The sequence below is a fragment of the Nomascus leucogenys genome, chromosome 17 (genome assembly GCF_006542625.1).
Source record: "Nomascus leucogenys isolate Asia chromosome 17, Asia_NLE_v1, whole genome shotgun sequence".
In the NCBI taxonomy this organism is placed as follows: domain Eukaryota; kingdom Metazoa; phylum Chordata; class Mammalia; order Primates; family Hylobatidae; genus Nomascus; species Nomascus leucogenys.
In genome coordinates, this window is record NC_044397.1 from 33,589,842 (window position 1) to 33,606,147 (window position 16,306).

The 16,306-nt window shown below is 48.8% G+C and overlaps 1 protein-coding gene across 12 annotated transcripts in view; it reads left to right on the forward strand.

Moving 5' to 3' along the window:
• TRRAP (transformation/transcription domain associated protein) overlaps window positions 1-16,306 on the forward strand; it is a 142,929-nt gene that overhangs the window by 92,166 nt on the left and 34,457 nt on the right. For all 12 annotated transcript variants that reach the window (XM_030797394.1, XM_030797395.1, XM_030797402.1 and 9 more), the window contains 10 exons: window positions 2,197-2,343; window positions 3,253-3,452; window positions 4,601-4,722; window positions 5,042-5,255; window positions 7,669-7,848; window positions 9,517-9,663; window positions 13,838-13,957; window positions 14,175-14,462; window positions 14,634-14,771; window positions 15,897-16,009. In XM_030797394.1, coding sequence (XP_030653254.1) covers window positions 2,197-2,343; window positions 3,253-3,452; window positions 4,601-4,722; window positions 5,042-5,255; window positions 7,669-7,848; window positions 9,517-9,663; window positions 13,838-13,957; window positions 14,175-14,462; window positions 14,634-14,771; window positions 15,897-16,009 — 1,669 coding nt within the window. The remainder of the gene's footprint in view (window positions 1-2,196; window positions 2,344-3,252; window positions 3,453-4,600; window positions 4,723-5,041; window positions 5,256-7,668; window positions 7,849-9,516; window positions 9,664-13,837; window positions 13,958-14,174; window positions 14,463-14,633; window positions 14,772-15,896; window positions 16,010-16,306) is intronic.

Consider the following 16,306-nt stretch of genomic DNA (forward strand, 5'->3'; position numbering starts at 1 on the left):
GAGTGTGCGTCTGTCTTGGTGTTCGTGGTGGCTCAGTTTGGCCTCTGTCCCTGCACACTGGACGTGCTTCTGTTTGGGAAAGGGCTCCGGTTGTTGGGCAGAGCTTTGAGCTGCTGCGTTGTTCAGGTGTCTGTTGCCTGGGGCCCTCAAGGCCGCCGTCTCCTTTAGACTGCAGCCCCCTTCGCCGATGCTTGCTCTGTGCTCCCTCCACAGCTTCCAGCACAGGTTTTGGTGTGAGGGATGTTGCCAGGGTGCATGTGTCCTGCCACCCCACCCCAGTGTCACACTAAACAGGCACCGCAAGAGCTACATGACAATGTGTGGACTCTGCCTTTCACCACCAGCCCACCTGTGAGTCAGCCACTCACAAGATGAGAACTTGTCCCATCTCATTGCTGAGGCTCTGGCTGGCCCAGGTGAGACGGAAACTGCCTCCCTCCTTAGGTGATCAGGGCAGCTGGGTCACTCTGGCCCCAGGTACGCAGGAGTCAGATTCATAGATGTGCCCTCAGCTTTGTGGCAGACAAATGTCTTTGATCCTAGACTTTGGGTTAGTGCCTCAAAATTTATTTTCTCCTTTATTACATATTCATTGGGTGAAACTTTGAAAATACAAATGAAGGAATGCTAAGTAGAAGTCACCTCTCCGGGTGTCTTCCCAATAGCAATCAGTCCCAGTGTTTTAGAGTGATTATCATATTCTATACACACGTATGCAAATACCTATATAGATAGCCCTTGTCAGGCAAACGCTTGTCTGAATTTGCCAGCTGAATAGATTTGGATGAATTCCTTGCTCTCCAAACTTGCCAGGAGCTAGGAGAATCTGGTGAAAATGGTGTCCCTTGCTCTCTTAGCTTGCTGTCTCTGTTCAGGCCAGGTGTGGAGAGTTAGGAGTGCTTCCAGGTCTTTTTTTTAAGTGGGGTCACCCTGCAGAAGATCCCAGCTTTCATCACAGGGCAGCACAAATATCTCCTCCTTCTCTGGAGGACTCTTGTTGAGAAGGGCTGACCTCATGGGCCCTGCCTCCCTCCTCTGTGGGGTGTCAAAGGCCAGGGGCAGCCTCGGGGTGAGGTGGGCCTAGGGAGTTGGCCACACGGTCGTGCCCATGCCAGATCTGGGGAGTAGTCTCAGCCGTCTGCTCCATAGAGGAGAGCACAGCACTCGGGAACCACAGAGCACACCCCGTTTCCATCTCTGTCATCAAGTGTCATGGGTTGCCTGGGTTACAACCAGACTGGTCTTATGTTGACTGCTCTGTTAAGAATTGGTCTCTTAACAAAGCTAGCCTGAAATCACCTCGTAACTGGCAAATACTCTTTGGTTGATCCGTGAATACAGATTTAAAATTTAATGAGTAGGGCCTGGTGCAGTAGCTCACGCCTATAATCCCAGCACTTTGGGAGGCTGAGGCAGGCAGATTACTTGAGGTCAGGAGTTTGAGACCAGCCTGGCCAACATGGTGAAACCCCGTCTCTACTAAAAATACAAAAATTAGCCGGGCGTGGTGGTGGGTGCCTGTAATCCCACCTACTCGGGAGGCTGAGGCAGGAGAATTGCTTGAATCCTGGAGGCAGAGGTTGCAGTGAGCCGAGATTATGCCACTGCACTCCAGCCTGGGCGACAGAGCAAGACTTGACATAAAAAAAAAAAAAAAAAAATTTAATGTGTAGGTTGAGATCAAGGTGATTGTCACAATGCCAATTATGAAAGATAATTCTTCCTTACACTCAGTGTTTCTGTTCTAGTATTGGCTTTGCTGATTTTTATTGGTCTTAGGCCGTTTTTCAGAATGAAGTGCAAGTTGAATTCGAAGATATTTGGCATGTCCTTTAGATAGGTTAGATTTTTCTTCCTCTTTTTCTTATTTTTCCCAAACCTATTATAGGACTAAAAACTTAGGGTAATTTGCCATCACCCAAAAATAAAATCCAGAACTGAAGGTAAGAATGTTGTTTCTTCTGAAGCACAAAAATCAGTTCTCATTCATGATGATTTGATCTAGTTGAGAATTAGGAGTGAAAATACAGTGTTTCATTCAGAATGTAGCATGAGCCGTGTAAAAACTCACAGTGTTGACGCTGGGATTAACTATGCTTTTGTCAGAATATGTTGTTTTAAATAATGTGTTGCTTTCACTCCATTTTTCGTGGTTGTTACTTTTCTGTAAAACACTTGGCAATTTCTACATTTTAGGGACCCTTATGATCCTCAAGTCTGCCTGCAGCAACAACCCCAGCTACATAGACCGACTGATCTCCGTCTTTATGCGCTCCCTGCAGAAGATGGTCCGGGAGCATTTAAACCCTCAGGCAGCGTCAGGAAGCACCGAAGCCACCTCAGGTGATGTGCTGGCCACTGGGGGCCTTTCCTCAGACTCTGTTGAATAGAGAACAGACTCTGTTGTGCAGGCTGGGGCTGAACTCTAAAGGGAATGTGCGTTCACCAAGTCCCGTTGTTTGGTCATAATTCGTTACCATTTGCTCTGCAATGTAGAGGTTTAAAAAACAACTCATTGTTAAAAATTGACTGTTACTAAGCTGGGTACGGTGGCACGCCTGTGGTCCCAGCTCCTCAGCGAGCTGAGGCAAGAGGATTGGTTGAGGCCTAGAGTTGGAGGCTGCTGTGAGCTGTGATCATGCCTGTGAATAGTCACTGCACTCAGTCTGCAACAGATTGAGACTCTCTCTCTCTCTCACGTGTGCGTGCACACACACACACACCTGCTTTTAAAGTCTGTGAGTGTAAGAATGCAGAAAAAATAGTTGGACTTGTAGATGCTGCATTCACCACTGAGAGTTACCAGTGCTTGCTGTGAAACAGAGACTGCTTAATCAGAGTTGCTATTTCTGAAGAGTTAAGTCACAGGCTCCAGAGCCGAGCAGTGGGCTCCTGGAATCTGGATGCTATGTGGGGGTGTGGGGCTGCCTGGCAGGGGCTGTGGTGGGCACGGCTTTTGGGTGCACCTCAGAGTACAGGGGCCATGATTAGGACTTCAGAGCTGGGTGTGGAGAGGCCGGAGCTGCCTGCACGGGTCCGTCAGCTCCCTCATTCCTCTCGCTGTGGAGAGGGCTACACTTCCAAGATGCACGTAAGAACATATGAGTGCTTCAAATCCCAGAGCTCTAGTTGCAGGAAAAAACATGAAGGGGGAAAATGGGCAGAACCCAGCATGCCAGGCAAGGCCGAGTGGCTGCCTGTTTAAATCAGCATGTAAAGACCCATGGGTTTGTTCTTTCTTGGGGCGAGCAGGTACAAGTGAGCTGGTGATGCTGAGTCTGGAGCTGGTGAAGACACGCCTGGCAGTGATGAGCATGGAGATGCGGAAGAACTTCATCCAGGCCATCCTGACATCCCTCATTGAAAAATCACCAGATGCCAAAATCCTCCGGGCTGTGGTCAAAATCGTGGAAGAATGGGTCAAGAATAACTCTCCGATGGCAGCCAATCAGGTGAGCTGGGACAGTGTGCCATGTGATCTCCCTTTCAATAAAAGAAAATTCAAGCCTCAACATCTTGGTCTTTCTGAAACTTGAAGCAAAACATTTTTTTTCTGCTGTAATTGCACTCACAGCATCTTTTCTTAATTAAGATGGATTTTTGCCTGTAATCCCAGCACTTTGGGAGGCTGAGGCGGATGGATCACGAGGTCAGGAGATTGAGACCATCCTGGCTAACACGGTGAAACCCTGTCTCTACTAAAAATACAAAAAATTAGCCAGGCATGGTGGCGGGCGCCTGCAGTCCCAGCTACTCGGGAGGCTGAGGCAGGAGAATGGCGTGAACCCAGGAGGTGGAGCTTGCAGTGTGCTGAGATCACGCCATTGCACTCCAGCCTGGGCGACAGAGCAAGACTCCGTCTTGGAAAAAAAAAAAAAAAAAGATGGATTTTTTTCAGTGCACTTAATAGATGTTAAATAGAAACTGAGTTACTCATCTTAATGTGGCTTTGCTCCTCTTAAAATGTTAAATGAAAGCTCACTCCTGTCATCCCAGCACTTTGGGAGGCCGAGGCAGGCGGATTACTTGAGGTCAGGAGTTTGAGACCAGCCTGGCCAACATGGTGAAACCACGCCTCTGCTAAAAATACAAAAATTTGCCAGGTGTGGTGGCGCATGCCTGTAATCCCAGCTGCTCAGGAGGCTGAGGCAGGAGAATCGCTTGAATCCAGGAGGCAGAGGTTGCAGTGAGCCAAGATCACACCACTGTACTCCAGCCTGGGCATCATGGCGAGAGACTGTCTTAGAAAAAAAAAAAGTTGTTAAATGAACCTTGTTAACCTTTTTATGGTGATAAAGACAAGACAAATAATACTAAAAGTAAAAATAACAGAGACTATCATTTCACTTAGTGAGATGCTTGTAAACTTCTGATTTGTTTTATAATTTACAGTTGCTTTCTCTCTAAAATGAGTTGTAGCCCCTACGAAAATTATATTGGCATGTCTTGATTTTAAGCATCCAAAGATAAAGCCATCTTTGCCTTACTGTTTAGGAATGACCTTGTCTTATTGTGCTTGATAAAATTGTAGGAGCTTAAAAAATACTAGAGCAGATGGTTGAAATACTTTTAACTGCGTCTTTTCTCAAATTTCATACAGACACCTACCCTCCGGGAGAAGTCCATTTTGCTTGTGAAGATGATGACCTACATAGAAAAACGCTTTCCGGAAGACCTTGAATTAAATGCCCAGTTTTTAGATCTTGTTAACTATGTCTACAGGTAATTACAGCAATTAATCAAGTATTACATATATTGGTCCTTAATGTGCTCCCCGGCCAGCCAGCCATGCAGCCATGACTTTAATCTTTTACTCATACCGAAGTTTAAAATATTCATTTAAATGCTAAATTGTGTGACCTACTTTGGTGTCATTAAAGGACCTTGTGTGTAATGCTGCATGAGCCTGCCACGATTTATAACATACTCTTGGTTTTCATAGTGGCATTTCAGCAAGTTCCCTTCCATGTCCACCTGTTTCTGCTTGTTTGCATATGGTTTGGGGAGTCCATCGTCTTGCCTGTCTCACTTGGTGTTACAGGGATGAGACCCTCTCTGGCAGCGAGCTGACGGCGAAACTTGAGCCTGCCTTTCTCTCTGGGCTGCGCTGTGCCCAGCCACTCATCAGGGCAAAGTTTTTCGAGGTTTTTGACAACTCCATGAAACGTCGTGTCTATGAGCGCCTGCTATATGTGACCTGTTCACAGAACTGGGAAGCCATGGGGAACCACTTCTGGATCAAGCAGTGCATTGAGGTAGGAAGACTCGGCTCACATCTGTGGCCGGGGGCAGCTGTGGGTTTTCTGAGTGGGGGCTCCAAAGCAGGAGGTGTTCACACACACTGAGATGAATTGGCAATCTCCAGCACAAAGCTGCTTCTGATCTCCAGGAAGAAAATAAAGACATCAGGGCAAGCGTTCATCTAAAGCGTTTTTGGGCTGATTTAAAATCCTGTGTCAGAAAGTTGAATAGTATATTTTTGTAGGTGAAGATTCATTTTTTTCTTCAAATATAAAAAAGTTTAAATTCTGTCTACCTGCCCTAGAAAATAAAACTGTGGACTTGTCAACTCCCATTGTTCTTTTTTTTTTTTTTTTTTTTTGAGACAAGAGTCTTGCTGTGTTGCCCAGGCTGGAGTGAAGTGGTGTGATCTCAGCTCACTGCAACCTCCGCCTTCCGGGTTTAAGCAGTTCTTCTGCCCCAGCCTCCCCAGTAGCTGGGATTACAGGCCCATGTAACCACATCCAGCTGATTTTTGTATTTTTAGTAGAGATGGGGTTTCACCATATTGCCCAGGCTGGTCACAGACTCCCAAGCTCAAGTGATCTGACTGCCTCGGCCTCCCAAAATGCTGTGATTACAGGCATGAGGCACCATGCCTGGCCCCCATCATTCCTTAAGCAGGAAGATGGAGCAGCTGGGCCAGGGCCTGACCACGCTGTCGGTTTTGGTTCCTTAGCGTGAGGAGTCGGGTGCTGGCAACACTGGCGTGTTTAACATGCTCAGTGTTATATCATGACAGCGAGGTCCAGACCTAGAGTAGGATTGACGTTTCATGGAAGGCAAGTCAGATGTTCTTTTGAGTTTCCAGCAGGATTGTGGTAAGCCTCTAGTTTGCTAGAGTTTCGGCCTGTGGCTCACTCATCAGCTTGGGTTTGCTGTGGCAGGTTACCAGTGCTGTGCAGGTAGTTCTTGTCCATTTACCTAGAGTGAATGAAACCAGGTCACCACGTACTATGTCTCCTAAGACAGCTGGGATAGAAGGTGGATGAGTTCTCTTTGATGAGAAGAAGAGAGTGAGTTGTGGTGCTGGGTCTCAGGAGAGCCTGCTAGCATGTTTCCCGTTCGTGCCGGATGGGCGTTCTCTTGGCGCGTGTGCAGCGTGCGTTTGGAATTTTGCCTATGGCCACACCTGGGCAGAGTTCCCTGCTCTTCCATCACTCGTTCAGGAGACCTTCCGACTGCTGGTTAGTTGCCAGGCAGTGGGTCACGTGCTAAAAATACAAAGACAGACTAGATATTGGCTGTGGCAGGTCCATGTGAATCGGTCAGGGGAAGGGCACAAGCCAGGAGTCCTCGACTCCCTCCTTCCTTTGCCCCTGAGTATCCGCTCCCTCACTGCGGTGACAGTTCAGGGCCCACTGGCCACCGCCATCTCTCATTAGGGCGATGGGAACCGTTTCCTTAGTGTTCAACCACCTCCCCTCCTACTGATAAGTTTTCTCTGTCGTTACAAAATTATTCTTAATAAAGCAGATAACAATACTCTTTCCATTGTGCGTGGCATAAAATCCAGCCTCCAGGCTGTGGTCCCCAAGTGACTGGCTCCCGCCTCTCTCTGCATCCCCATCTTGTCCCTCTCTCCCTCCAGCATCAGTCTCCAGTGTGCTGGCCTTCCGTATTCTTGAACTTTCCTCACTCTTGCCACTCAGGCTAATGTGCAGCTCCCTTTAATTCTGTCAGTGCACCCTGTTTCTGGCCACGTTACCACAGTGAGCACGTGCCTGGCTGTGTCCTTCCCTCTGACACTTCAGCTCCTTGAGGCAGGGGATACCATCTCTGTTCAGTCGACAGATGAGTCTGCAGGGCCTCCACAGCACCTAGTGGGTGCTCAGGGAATATTCACCCAAGACGGCAAGAGTGGTGTGGCCAGGCAGCGTGCGCACAGCCCGTGGGGAAGCACAGTGGGGTGGGGAGTGGCCCGACTGCAGAGGCAGGCAAGGGCTTCAGTACATCACGGAGGGGCTCGCGACTCACGTGGTGAAGCCTACACTGTTGCCTGAGGCTGCGGGAAGCCTTGGGTGGGTGAGCCAGGGTAAAGGGCCACTGTGTGGAAAGAGATGGGTTCAGGAGGACGAGTCCGGGGGTGAGGTGGAAGGTTCCACCCAGGTGGGGGCGGGCACTGCCTAGGTGTTCAGGAGTTAAGAGTGGCAGGGCCTGGTGTGTGCTATGAGTGAAGCAGAGGTCTTCTATGTGTGGATGATGCCTTGGAGGGGATGGAGGAGAGGAAGCCCATCTGGTCGGGGAGAGGTGGGAAAAGCTGCTGAGCTCATACTTGGACCTGGGGAGTCAGAGGTGCCTGAGTGAGGGGCTTCTGGGAGAGAAGTCCAGACGCCCTGAATGCCACACGCATGCCTTGGGTCTGTCTCCTTTCCGCACCCCTTGCAGCTGCTCCTGGCCGTGTGTGAGAAGAGCACCCCCATTGGCACCAGCTGCCAAGGAGCCATGCTCCCGTCCATCACCAACGTCATCAACCTGGCCGATAGCCACGACCGTGCCGCCTTCGCCATGGTCACGCACGTCAAGCAGGAGCCCCGGGAGCGTGAGAACAGCGAGTCCAAAGAGGAGGTGAGGCCCTGCACCCCACGAGCAGAATCCCAGAGAGGAGGTGAGGCCCCGCGCCCCACGGGCAGAATCCCAGAGAGGAAGCAGAATTCCAGAGAGGAGGTGAGGCCCCGCGCCCCACGGGCAGAATCCCAGAGAGGAGGTGAGGCCCCGCGCCCCACGGGCAGAATCCCAGAGAGGAGGTGAGGCCCCGCACCCCACGGGCAGAATCCCAGAGAGGAGGTGAGGCCCCGCGCCCCATGGGCAGAATCCCAGAGAGGAGGTGAAGCCCCGCACCCCACGGGCAGAATCCCAGAGAGGAGGCAGAATCCCAATCCCAGAGGAGTGGAGGTGAGGCCCCGTGTCCCACGGGCAGAATCCTCGGTCCTGCGGAAGTTTTTGTATCAGCTTTAGATTTGTTTCGGGCATGAACAAGGTATAAAAACCTGTGTACCTGAAAGCTCTGAATGTGGTACCTAAGTTCAGCTAGATTTTTTTTTTTTTTTAGTTAGAATTGAGAAGCATCTTGCACTGCCATTCGGTTTTGAGATGGATCATGTTACCATAAGCTAGTACTGCTGAGAACAGAACATTTCCCTGTGCCGTGATTTTTCTCTCCTGGTGAGAGAAGCCCGTGTTCATTACAGAAAGCGCTGCCTGGGGGAGTGCTGCCTGCCACACAGGGGCTGGGGCTCTAGTTGGTTCTTCCAGCAGCCTGCTCAGAACCCATGTCTCTGCCTAGTCCCAGGACGGGCAGCAGGGAGCCTTTGCTCCTCCAAGAACCTGTGCCAAGGCTGATGCCTTAGTCTTGGTGGCTTTCTGTCCTCCATGAAGAAGTGGCTGCCGCTGTTCCTGGCAGGGATTTTTGTAGGCTGTGTCTCCTTAAGGTCGTTGGTTTTTGGAGGCTCAGCCTGTGTGGAGTGTTGCGTCTTAGGAGACAGTCACCCTGTGCTGCAGGCGGGCATGGCACCTTCTTTGTTCTAAAAGGGGTGGTGTGTCCCCTCTTCCATGTGCAGGATGTCTACTCATTAACAATTTCGAATTAAAATTTTTTTCTTTTTTTTTTACTGTTGCTAAAACACTAGATTATCTGGTCATTTGGTTTTTTCTTTCTGTAATCTTCCTGTGTGAAATAAATTGCCAAGTCTGAAGTTCTTCATTTTCAAGGGCACACACCAAATTGTTGATACCTGACTTCAAGGAGTAGTTTGATTGTTGACTGACTTCTCCAAACCTTCAGACAGAAGTAAGGTGTATTCCTCTTTGGGAATGGTCATATAAAACATTGCACCAGCAACATGCTCCGCTGTGGCCCTGAGGGGATTCTCAGTCGGAGCAAGCCAGGCAGCTGGGCAACTGTATTGCATTTTGAGAAATGATAGACCATGATTCCATTAATCTTTATTATTTTTACTGTTTAAAGTTTATTCTTTTAAATTGTGCTTTTCACAAAAAACCCAAATGTGAAAGCACAGTGGTGGCTTCTTTATAGTCATTTTTAAAAAGAGATCTGGTCTTGTTAATCCGGGTTTTGTTTATTTTAGGATTGAAGATTATTTAAATACTTACACACTTCCAGGAAACGAACACGAATTTTGCCAAAATTGTAACAAGAAGTCTACAGGAGGTGTGTTTGTTGGGTTTTCTTGAAGCCTTTGACGTTTTGGTTTTGCTTGCTGCTTTGTTTCTTAGGATGTAGAGATAGACATCGAACTAGCTCCTGGGGATCAGACCAGCACGCCCAAAACCAAAGAACTTTCAGAAAAGGACATTGGAAACCAGCTGCACATGCTAACCAACAGGCACGACAAGTTTCTGGACACCCTTCGAGAGGTGAAGGTCTGTATGCAGCTTGGAAAGGATTTGTTGCTTTCCTCCCATGGACAGTTCAAAGCCTAAATCAGGATCATTCCGCAGCAGTGTAACTTTTTCTGTTTCTTTCCTTTTTCTTTTTGAGATGGAATGTTGCTTTGTCACCCAGCGCAGTCGCACCACTGCGGCCTCAGTCTCCTGGGCCAAGCAATCCTCCCACCTCAGCCTCCCAGGTAGCTGGGACCACAGACATGAGCTGCCACGCCCAGCTAATTTGTTAATTTTTTAGTAGATACAGGGTCTTGATATGTTGCTCAGACTGGTCTTGGATTCCTGGACTCAAGTGATCCACCCACCTTGGCCTCCCACAGTGCTGGGATTACAGGCGTGAAGCAGAGATTTGGGAGTGTCACAGTGTCTTATAGGAGAAAATAGGAAAAAAGTTAATTTCTTCACCACTGTCTCTTGAAAGAAACGGTAAAACTGTGTACAAAAATGTGTGAGGAGACATAATAATGTTGGATTATTTTTGAAGTGCACTAAAAGAGGAGAAAATGAGAAATGAGTTAATTTGCTAAATCAAGCCCACTTTGTGGAGCTGGGGGCCTCCAGGTGCATTTGTGTTTGAAATTTAGCCAGGTAGAAACTCTCTGGCTTCTGCAAACTCTCAGGTAAGTTATAGGTCTGATTGTTTTTATGTCATGACCTTGAAAGACTGGTTGAAGCTCCAAGTACCAGGGAGGTATTTTTCTGTTCTTTCAGGAGCTGGGTGATGATTCTGATTATTCTGTTCATATCAGGAGCTAGGTGGGAAAAAAGCATGAACTACTTCTCACAAGTGATTTTTACATTAAAATCTTTTGGTGACCTATGTTGAACTTGTGCACTGGATCAGTCTTTGAACTTGTACCCAAGTGACACCATTGTCATCTTGGATAAGGATAAAATGCTTTTCTGTGGGATGGAGCGGGAAGCAGGGCAGCCTGATACATGTGAGTGATAGCTCTCATGTCATGGGCCAGGCACTTCTTTTGTTTGTTTGTTTGAGACAGGGTCTCACTCTGTTGCTCAGGCTGGAGTATAGTGGCGCGATCTTGGCTCACAGCAACCTCCATCTCCCAGGTTCTAGCGATTCTCCTGCTTCAGCCTCCTGAGTAGCTGGGATTACAGGCACACACCACCACACCTGGCCAATTTTTGTATTTTTAGTGGAAACAGGGTTTCGCCATGTTGGCCAGGCTGATCTTGAACTCCTGACCTCAGTTGATCTGCCTGCCTCGGCCTCCCAAAGTGCTGGGATTACAGACATCTTAATAGACCCCTGTCCCTACTGCCGCCACCACCAGAAAAAAGGTCTGTAAGTACATGTCCCGAAGCCCAAAGGCCTTCTTTGGCTCATGGTCACCATGACACATCACCACATCATCAGGTGCCTGCGCCTCGGTTTTATCCTCAGCTCCTGGTGGGAGTGCCATCAGGAGAGGAAGTTCTAGCAGTATGTTGTGCGAGGGGTCAGGATATTTGGTTTTACTCATTAAGATTTTTGTCTTGGCTGAATCGGTCACAGCTGTACACCTCCACGTCCTCTGTGGGGCCGGGGCTGCTCTCTGGATGGCGGCTGGGTTAGACCAGACATGGCTGAAAATCTCGGCAAATCTCACAGAGAATCTTGCCCATGGATGTCCCCATGGTCTTCTCTTGATCTGAGGCTTCATAGCCTGAGTCTCAGGGCCCATCTGTGTCACCCTTTATATAAGAGGATTGCTCAGACCGGAGCTGCAGACGTCATCAGCCATACTGTTCCCAGGTGTGTGTCACAGAGGAGACACTCGAACTCTGTGCCCAGCACAGGTGGGCACACCATCGCCCCTGAGCCTGGTGTGCCGCCCACTTGCTGCATGTCCTTGGGCTGCTCTGGCAGACCTGTGCCCGCCTCTTAGCAGGGTGTGGTTCTCAGGGTACTTGGGTGTGACTTAATTCTTCTCCTCTCCTTGGGTTCTTTTGTGTCCCATTTTCCTTGTTCACCTTTTACATTTGATCTCATTTAGTCATTTCAGCATCTTTTTACTGAGAGCCTGCTCTGTGTCAGGTGATGTTCTGGACACTGGAAACACAGTGGTAGCTGGTCTTCAGCAGGGTGTACGTTCTAGTGAGGGGAAATAATGAACAGAAAGAAGTGCTAATCCCTCAGGAGGCGAGATGGGTGCCGGGGTAAAGCAGCCAGGGCTGGTGGGGTTGGAGAGGGTGGTGTCGTGTTATTTCATCTTCTGTGTATTTATGGGAGTTGAGATTTTTCATGGAGCAAGATGGGGTTACAAATCATTGTGTTTGTTGTTTCCACCCTGACGTTTTCCTTCCTGGAGCTCCTCTACCCTGTGAAGTGGTCAGGTGCCACCAGCTCTTCTCAGACTCTTGGATTCTAAATCCAGAGAGGGCGGTCCTCACCCCAGGCACACAGGCTCTTTCTCCTTCACCTCATTTCCTGGGTCTGGCCATTGTTCCCTGTGCGAAGTCTGTGGAGGCAGCAACCCCTTGCTGGGCTCTTTTGACGCTGTGGGGCCACCACAGGGCCCTCACCCCTGCACCTCTTTGGGACAGTGTGTACATCAAAACAAGCCATGGACTTGGGAGCAGGAGCAGACCGTAATCCTAAGACACAAAACCCTGAACATCGTAATCCCAGAAGTTGAAATCCCTAAAGATCAAAATTTCTAACCTCTCAAATCCCGAAAATATAATGCTGCAAAAAACAATTTAAAAATTCTTTAAAACATACACAGACACACCCCAAATAATACTTCACTTGGTAGGTTTCCAGGTATTCCTTAGTCCAGTCAAGTTGATGCTGTAAACATGGCACCCATAGGCATCTCCTTAAACCATGCAGACAGTAACAGGTAATAGTTTCTAACCTGATGCAGCTGTGCTGTGATGATGATTTTTAGGGATTTTGATCTTTGAGGATTTCAACACTCGGGATTAGGGCGTATAGGATTGTGTCTTTTGGGATTCTGATCCAAACCCCCATGATTGGAGTTCAGCAGCTTTATCAGCAGGTCAGTGACCTCGCTGGGCTCTTCGATTCTCCCCAGCTCTTGGCCTCCGCTAAATTGACGTGGAGCTGAGAGCCCCTGATGGGCTGGTCAGGGTGAAGTGTGTGGCCATATGAGGGGAACTATGCTTACTTCATCACAGTCCTCCTCACAGGGCAGCCTGATGACAGATGCTTAGAAGTGTTCTTTACCTAAATGTTTTCACCCATTTTCCTTCAAAGATTTGTATCCTTGGTGTCTGTTTTTAGTAGAAACGTGAATGTGCCCGTAGTTTCCCCTCTTGGGTTTGCTGCAGGAGAGATGAAAGCATAATCATGTCCCTGGCACTCTGCCACCGCGCCAGGGCAGCAGGGACAGTGTGCCTGTCAGCATGTGCCCCAGCCCCCTTGCACCACTGCCTGATGCCATGTAGGGTGTCTCCTGTGGGCTAGAGCAGCCTCAGGCAGACTAGAAACCTGGCTGTTAATAAGGAATATTGGCAGCTAATTCAGATCAGATCTTCAAAAACAAGAGGCCTGGGACGAGATAAACACAACTGTGGATTTGCTGTGCCCTCCAGGCCCTCAGTTTCGACTTTGGGCTCTAGTCGTCCAGGTGTTCTGTTCCAGTCCATTCCGTTCTCTTCTGTTCTGTTTCGGTCTGTCTCGGTCATTTTCTCCTGCCTCTTGTCCACTGCAGATTGCAGAGACTGAACTTTCAGTTCTTGATTTATTCTTCAGAATAATACCTGTTGGCAAATAGTTTATGTCATATACGTGTGTTTTCACTTTCCTGTTTTCAGTGGCCTGGGCCTCGGTGACATCTGTGTCCCTCTAAGTTACTCTTTCAGTCTTGTCAGTGTTTTTGTCCTTCTTGGATATGATGGGATCGGTAGTGTTAGGAAACCCCTTAAAAACTAAGGACAAATGCAGGCGCCATTGCTGAGCCCCTCGGGATGCCTGGGCTTGGCTGCTAAGTGCACCATGGCTTCCCACCACTCAGGATCCGTGGGCTTTTACTCCAACATGGCATTTTCTCAGATCTTTGAAATTTTGAAAGTGGAGGAGCATCAATAATGTATGAGACAGATGATGGGTGTCTTCTGAGCGTGGGTGTGCGAGGCACCCCCAGCCCGTGGCCATCTCAGCCTGTTGTCTTTCTGTTCATAGACTGGAGCGCTGCTCAGCGCTTTCGTTCAGCTGTGCCACATTTCCACGACGCTGGCAGAGAAGACATGGGTCCAGCTTTTCCCCAGATTGTGGAAGATCCTCTCTGACAGACAGCAGCATGTGAGTGTATCTTTAAAATCCTGTTTTGGAAAATTGTAGTTTTAGCTTTTGGTAAGTATTCATAGAAGAACACAGTTTTGAACAAGTTTCAGAGAATGAGGGAACCACTGGCTGTCACTCAAGAGCGAATTAGGAAAGGTATTCTTAGCATGGAGAGAGACAGCAAGACTTGCCGATTTTTCAGTGAAGGCCTAAATGACATGCGCTTTGGTTTCAGGCACTCGCGGGCGAGATAAGTCCGTTCCTGTGCAGCGGCAGTCACCAGGTGCAGCGGGACTGCCAGCCCAGTGCGCTGAACTGCTTTGTGGAAGCCATGTCCCAGTGCGTGCCGCCGATCCCCATCCGACCCTGCGTCCTGAAGTACCTTGGGAAAACACACAACCTCTGGTTCCGGTCCACACTGATGCTGGAGCACCAGGCTTTTGAAAAGGGTCTGAGTCTTCAGATTAAGCCGAAGCAAACAACCGAGTTTTATGAGCAGGAAAGCATCACCCCGCCACAGCAGGTGAGGGTGCGCCTCAGTTTGTTAATTACCTCTTCCCTGCCAGTGACTTCATACTTTAAATAAATACTGCTCCCAAATGATTTCAAATGACAGCACAGTGAAACTGTATTTTTAGGGGAAAAAAAAAGGTCTCTGTCCCTAGCACTCAGGAACCTTACTTTGTGTTTTCAGGAGATACTGGATTCTCTTGCGGAGCTTTACTCCCTGTTACAAGAGGAAGATATGTGGGCTGGTCTGTGGCAGAAACGGTGCAAGTACTCGGAGACGGCGACCGCAATTGCTTACGAGCAGCACGGGTTCTTTGAGCAGGTAAACCTCAGACCACTGACGGGCTTGGGTGCGTAATGAGAGGTCATTTATAATGGTTCTTTAATGTCCTCAAGTTGGAGTTCACGTTCTGTTTTTTTGAGATGGAGTCTTGCTCTGTCGCCCAGGCTGGAGTGCAGTGGCACAATCTTGGTTCACTGCAACCTTCACCTCCCAGGTTCAAGCGATTCTCCTGCCTCAGCCTCCCAAGTAGCTGGGATTACAGGCACCCACCACCATGCCCGGCTAATTTTTGTATTTTTAGTAGAGACGGGGTTTCGCCATGTTGGCCGTGCTGGTCTCGAACTCCTGACCTAAGATCCGCCCATCTCGGCCTCCCAAAGTGCTAGGATTACAGGTATGAGCCACCGTGCCTGGCCCAGAGTTCACATCTAAATACATTTTAAAGCATTTCAGTGCCGCACGTAAAGGCCCTATGACTGAAGTTTGCATTTCAGAGACGCCTACATATATGACATGAGCTAAAGCACAGTCCTAATAAGTCCTTTGCATTAGATGCCCACATGGATGCTTTTTCCCTCCCGTTGTTGGTCCTGTTGGAAGCAATAGGTTTTGTTTTTGCTTGCGTTTTACTCCCCATGTCTGCCCTTCAGTGTGGCGCAGGCCACCATTTCAGGGTTCAGTTCCTAGCACTGTGTAGGGTGCCGTGCCACAGAAGCTCCAGAAGCAGATGTGGCCTTGCGGCTCCTGCTCCAGTCACTAAAAGATGGAGAAATTAATCCCACGTCTGGACAGCCTCCCCTCCTTCCATTCTGTTCAGGGAATCCCACCCTCTTTTGTCTCTGAACAGAGAGCTGCAGGCGTTTAGTGCTCCTGGAGAAGAGCTCCACATGCTCCCAGGTCTGTGATTCAGCCTGCTCTAGACAACTGGGCCATGGCAGTGAAAAGGTTGTGTTTCTTAGCCAGGTGCAGGCATGCACCTGTAGCCCAGCTACTCAGGGAGTCTGAGGCAGGAGGGTCCCTTGAGCCTAGGAATTAGGAGTTTGAGTCCAGCTTTGGCAACATAGCAAAACCTCATCTCAAAAAACTTAGTTCTAAGTTTTAAATTTAAAAAGAAAAGGTGTATTTCTAGTTAAACAGTGATTTAAATGCATTAACTTTTTTTAGGCACAAGAATCCTATGAAAAGGCAATGGATAAAGCCAAAAAAGAACATGAGAGGAGTAACGCCTCCCCTGCCATTTTCCCCGAATACCAGCTCTGGGAGGACCACTGGATTCGGTAAGCCGGACACAGTGCCTGACCTGTGCATGGGTCAGTTAAGGGAACCAGGGAAACATCTCTGACCTTTTCTTGTAATGAGTGTTTTTTAAAGAGAGCTTTGCTACTTTATGGCCACATAAAGAACAAATGGAAACCCAAGACCAGCATTTAAAGCCTTGAGTAATTAAACAAGTCGACTGGAGAAGCAGTCAACTGTCCCTGCATCTCCCCTGTCTCCAGTGCTCTGGGCCCTCTGCTGAATAGCAGGTGGTTTGTGGTGTCCAGGATGGGCAGGGGGCTCACCCCACAAGGGAG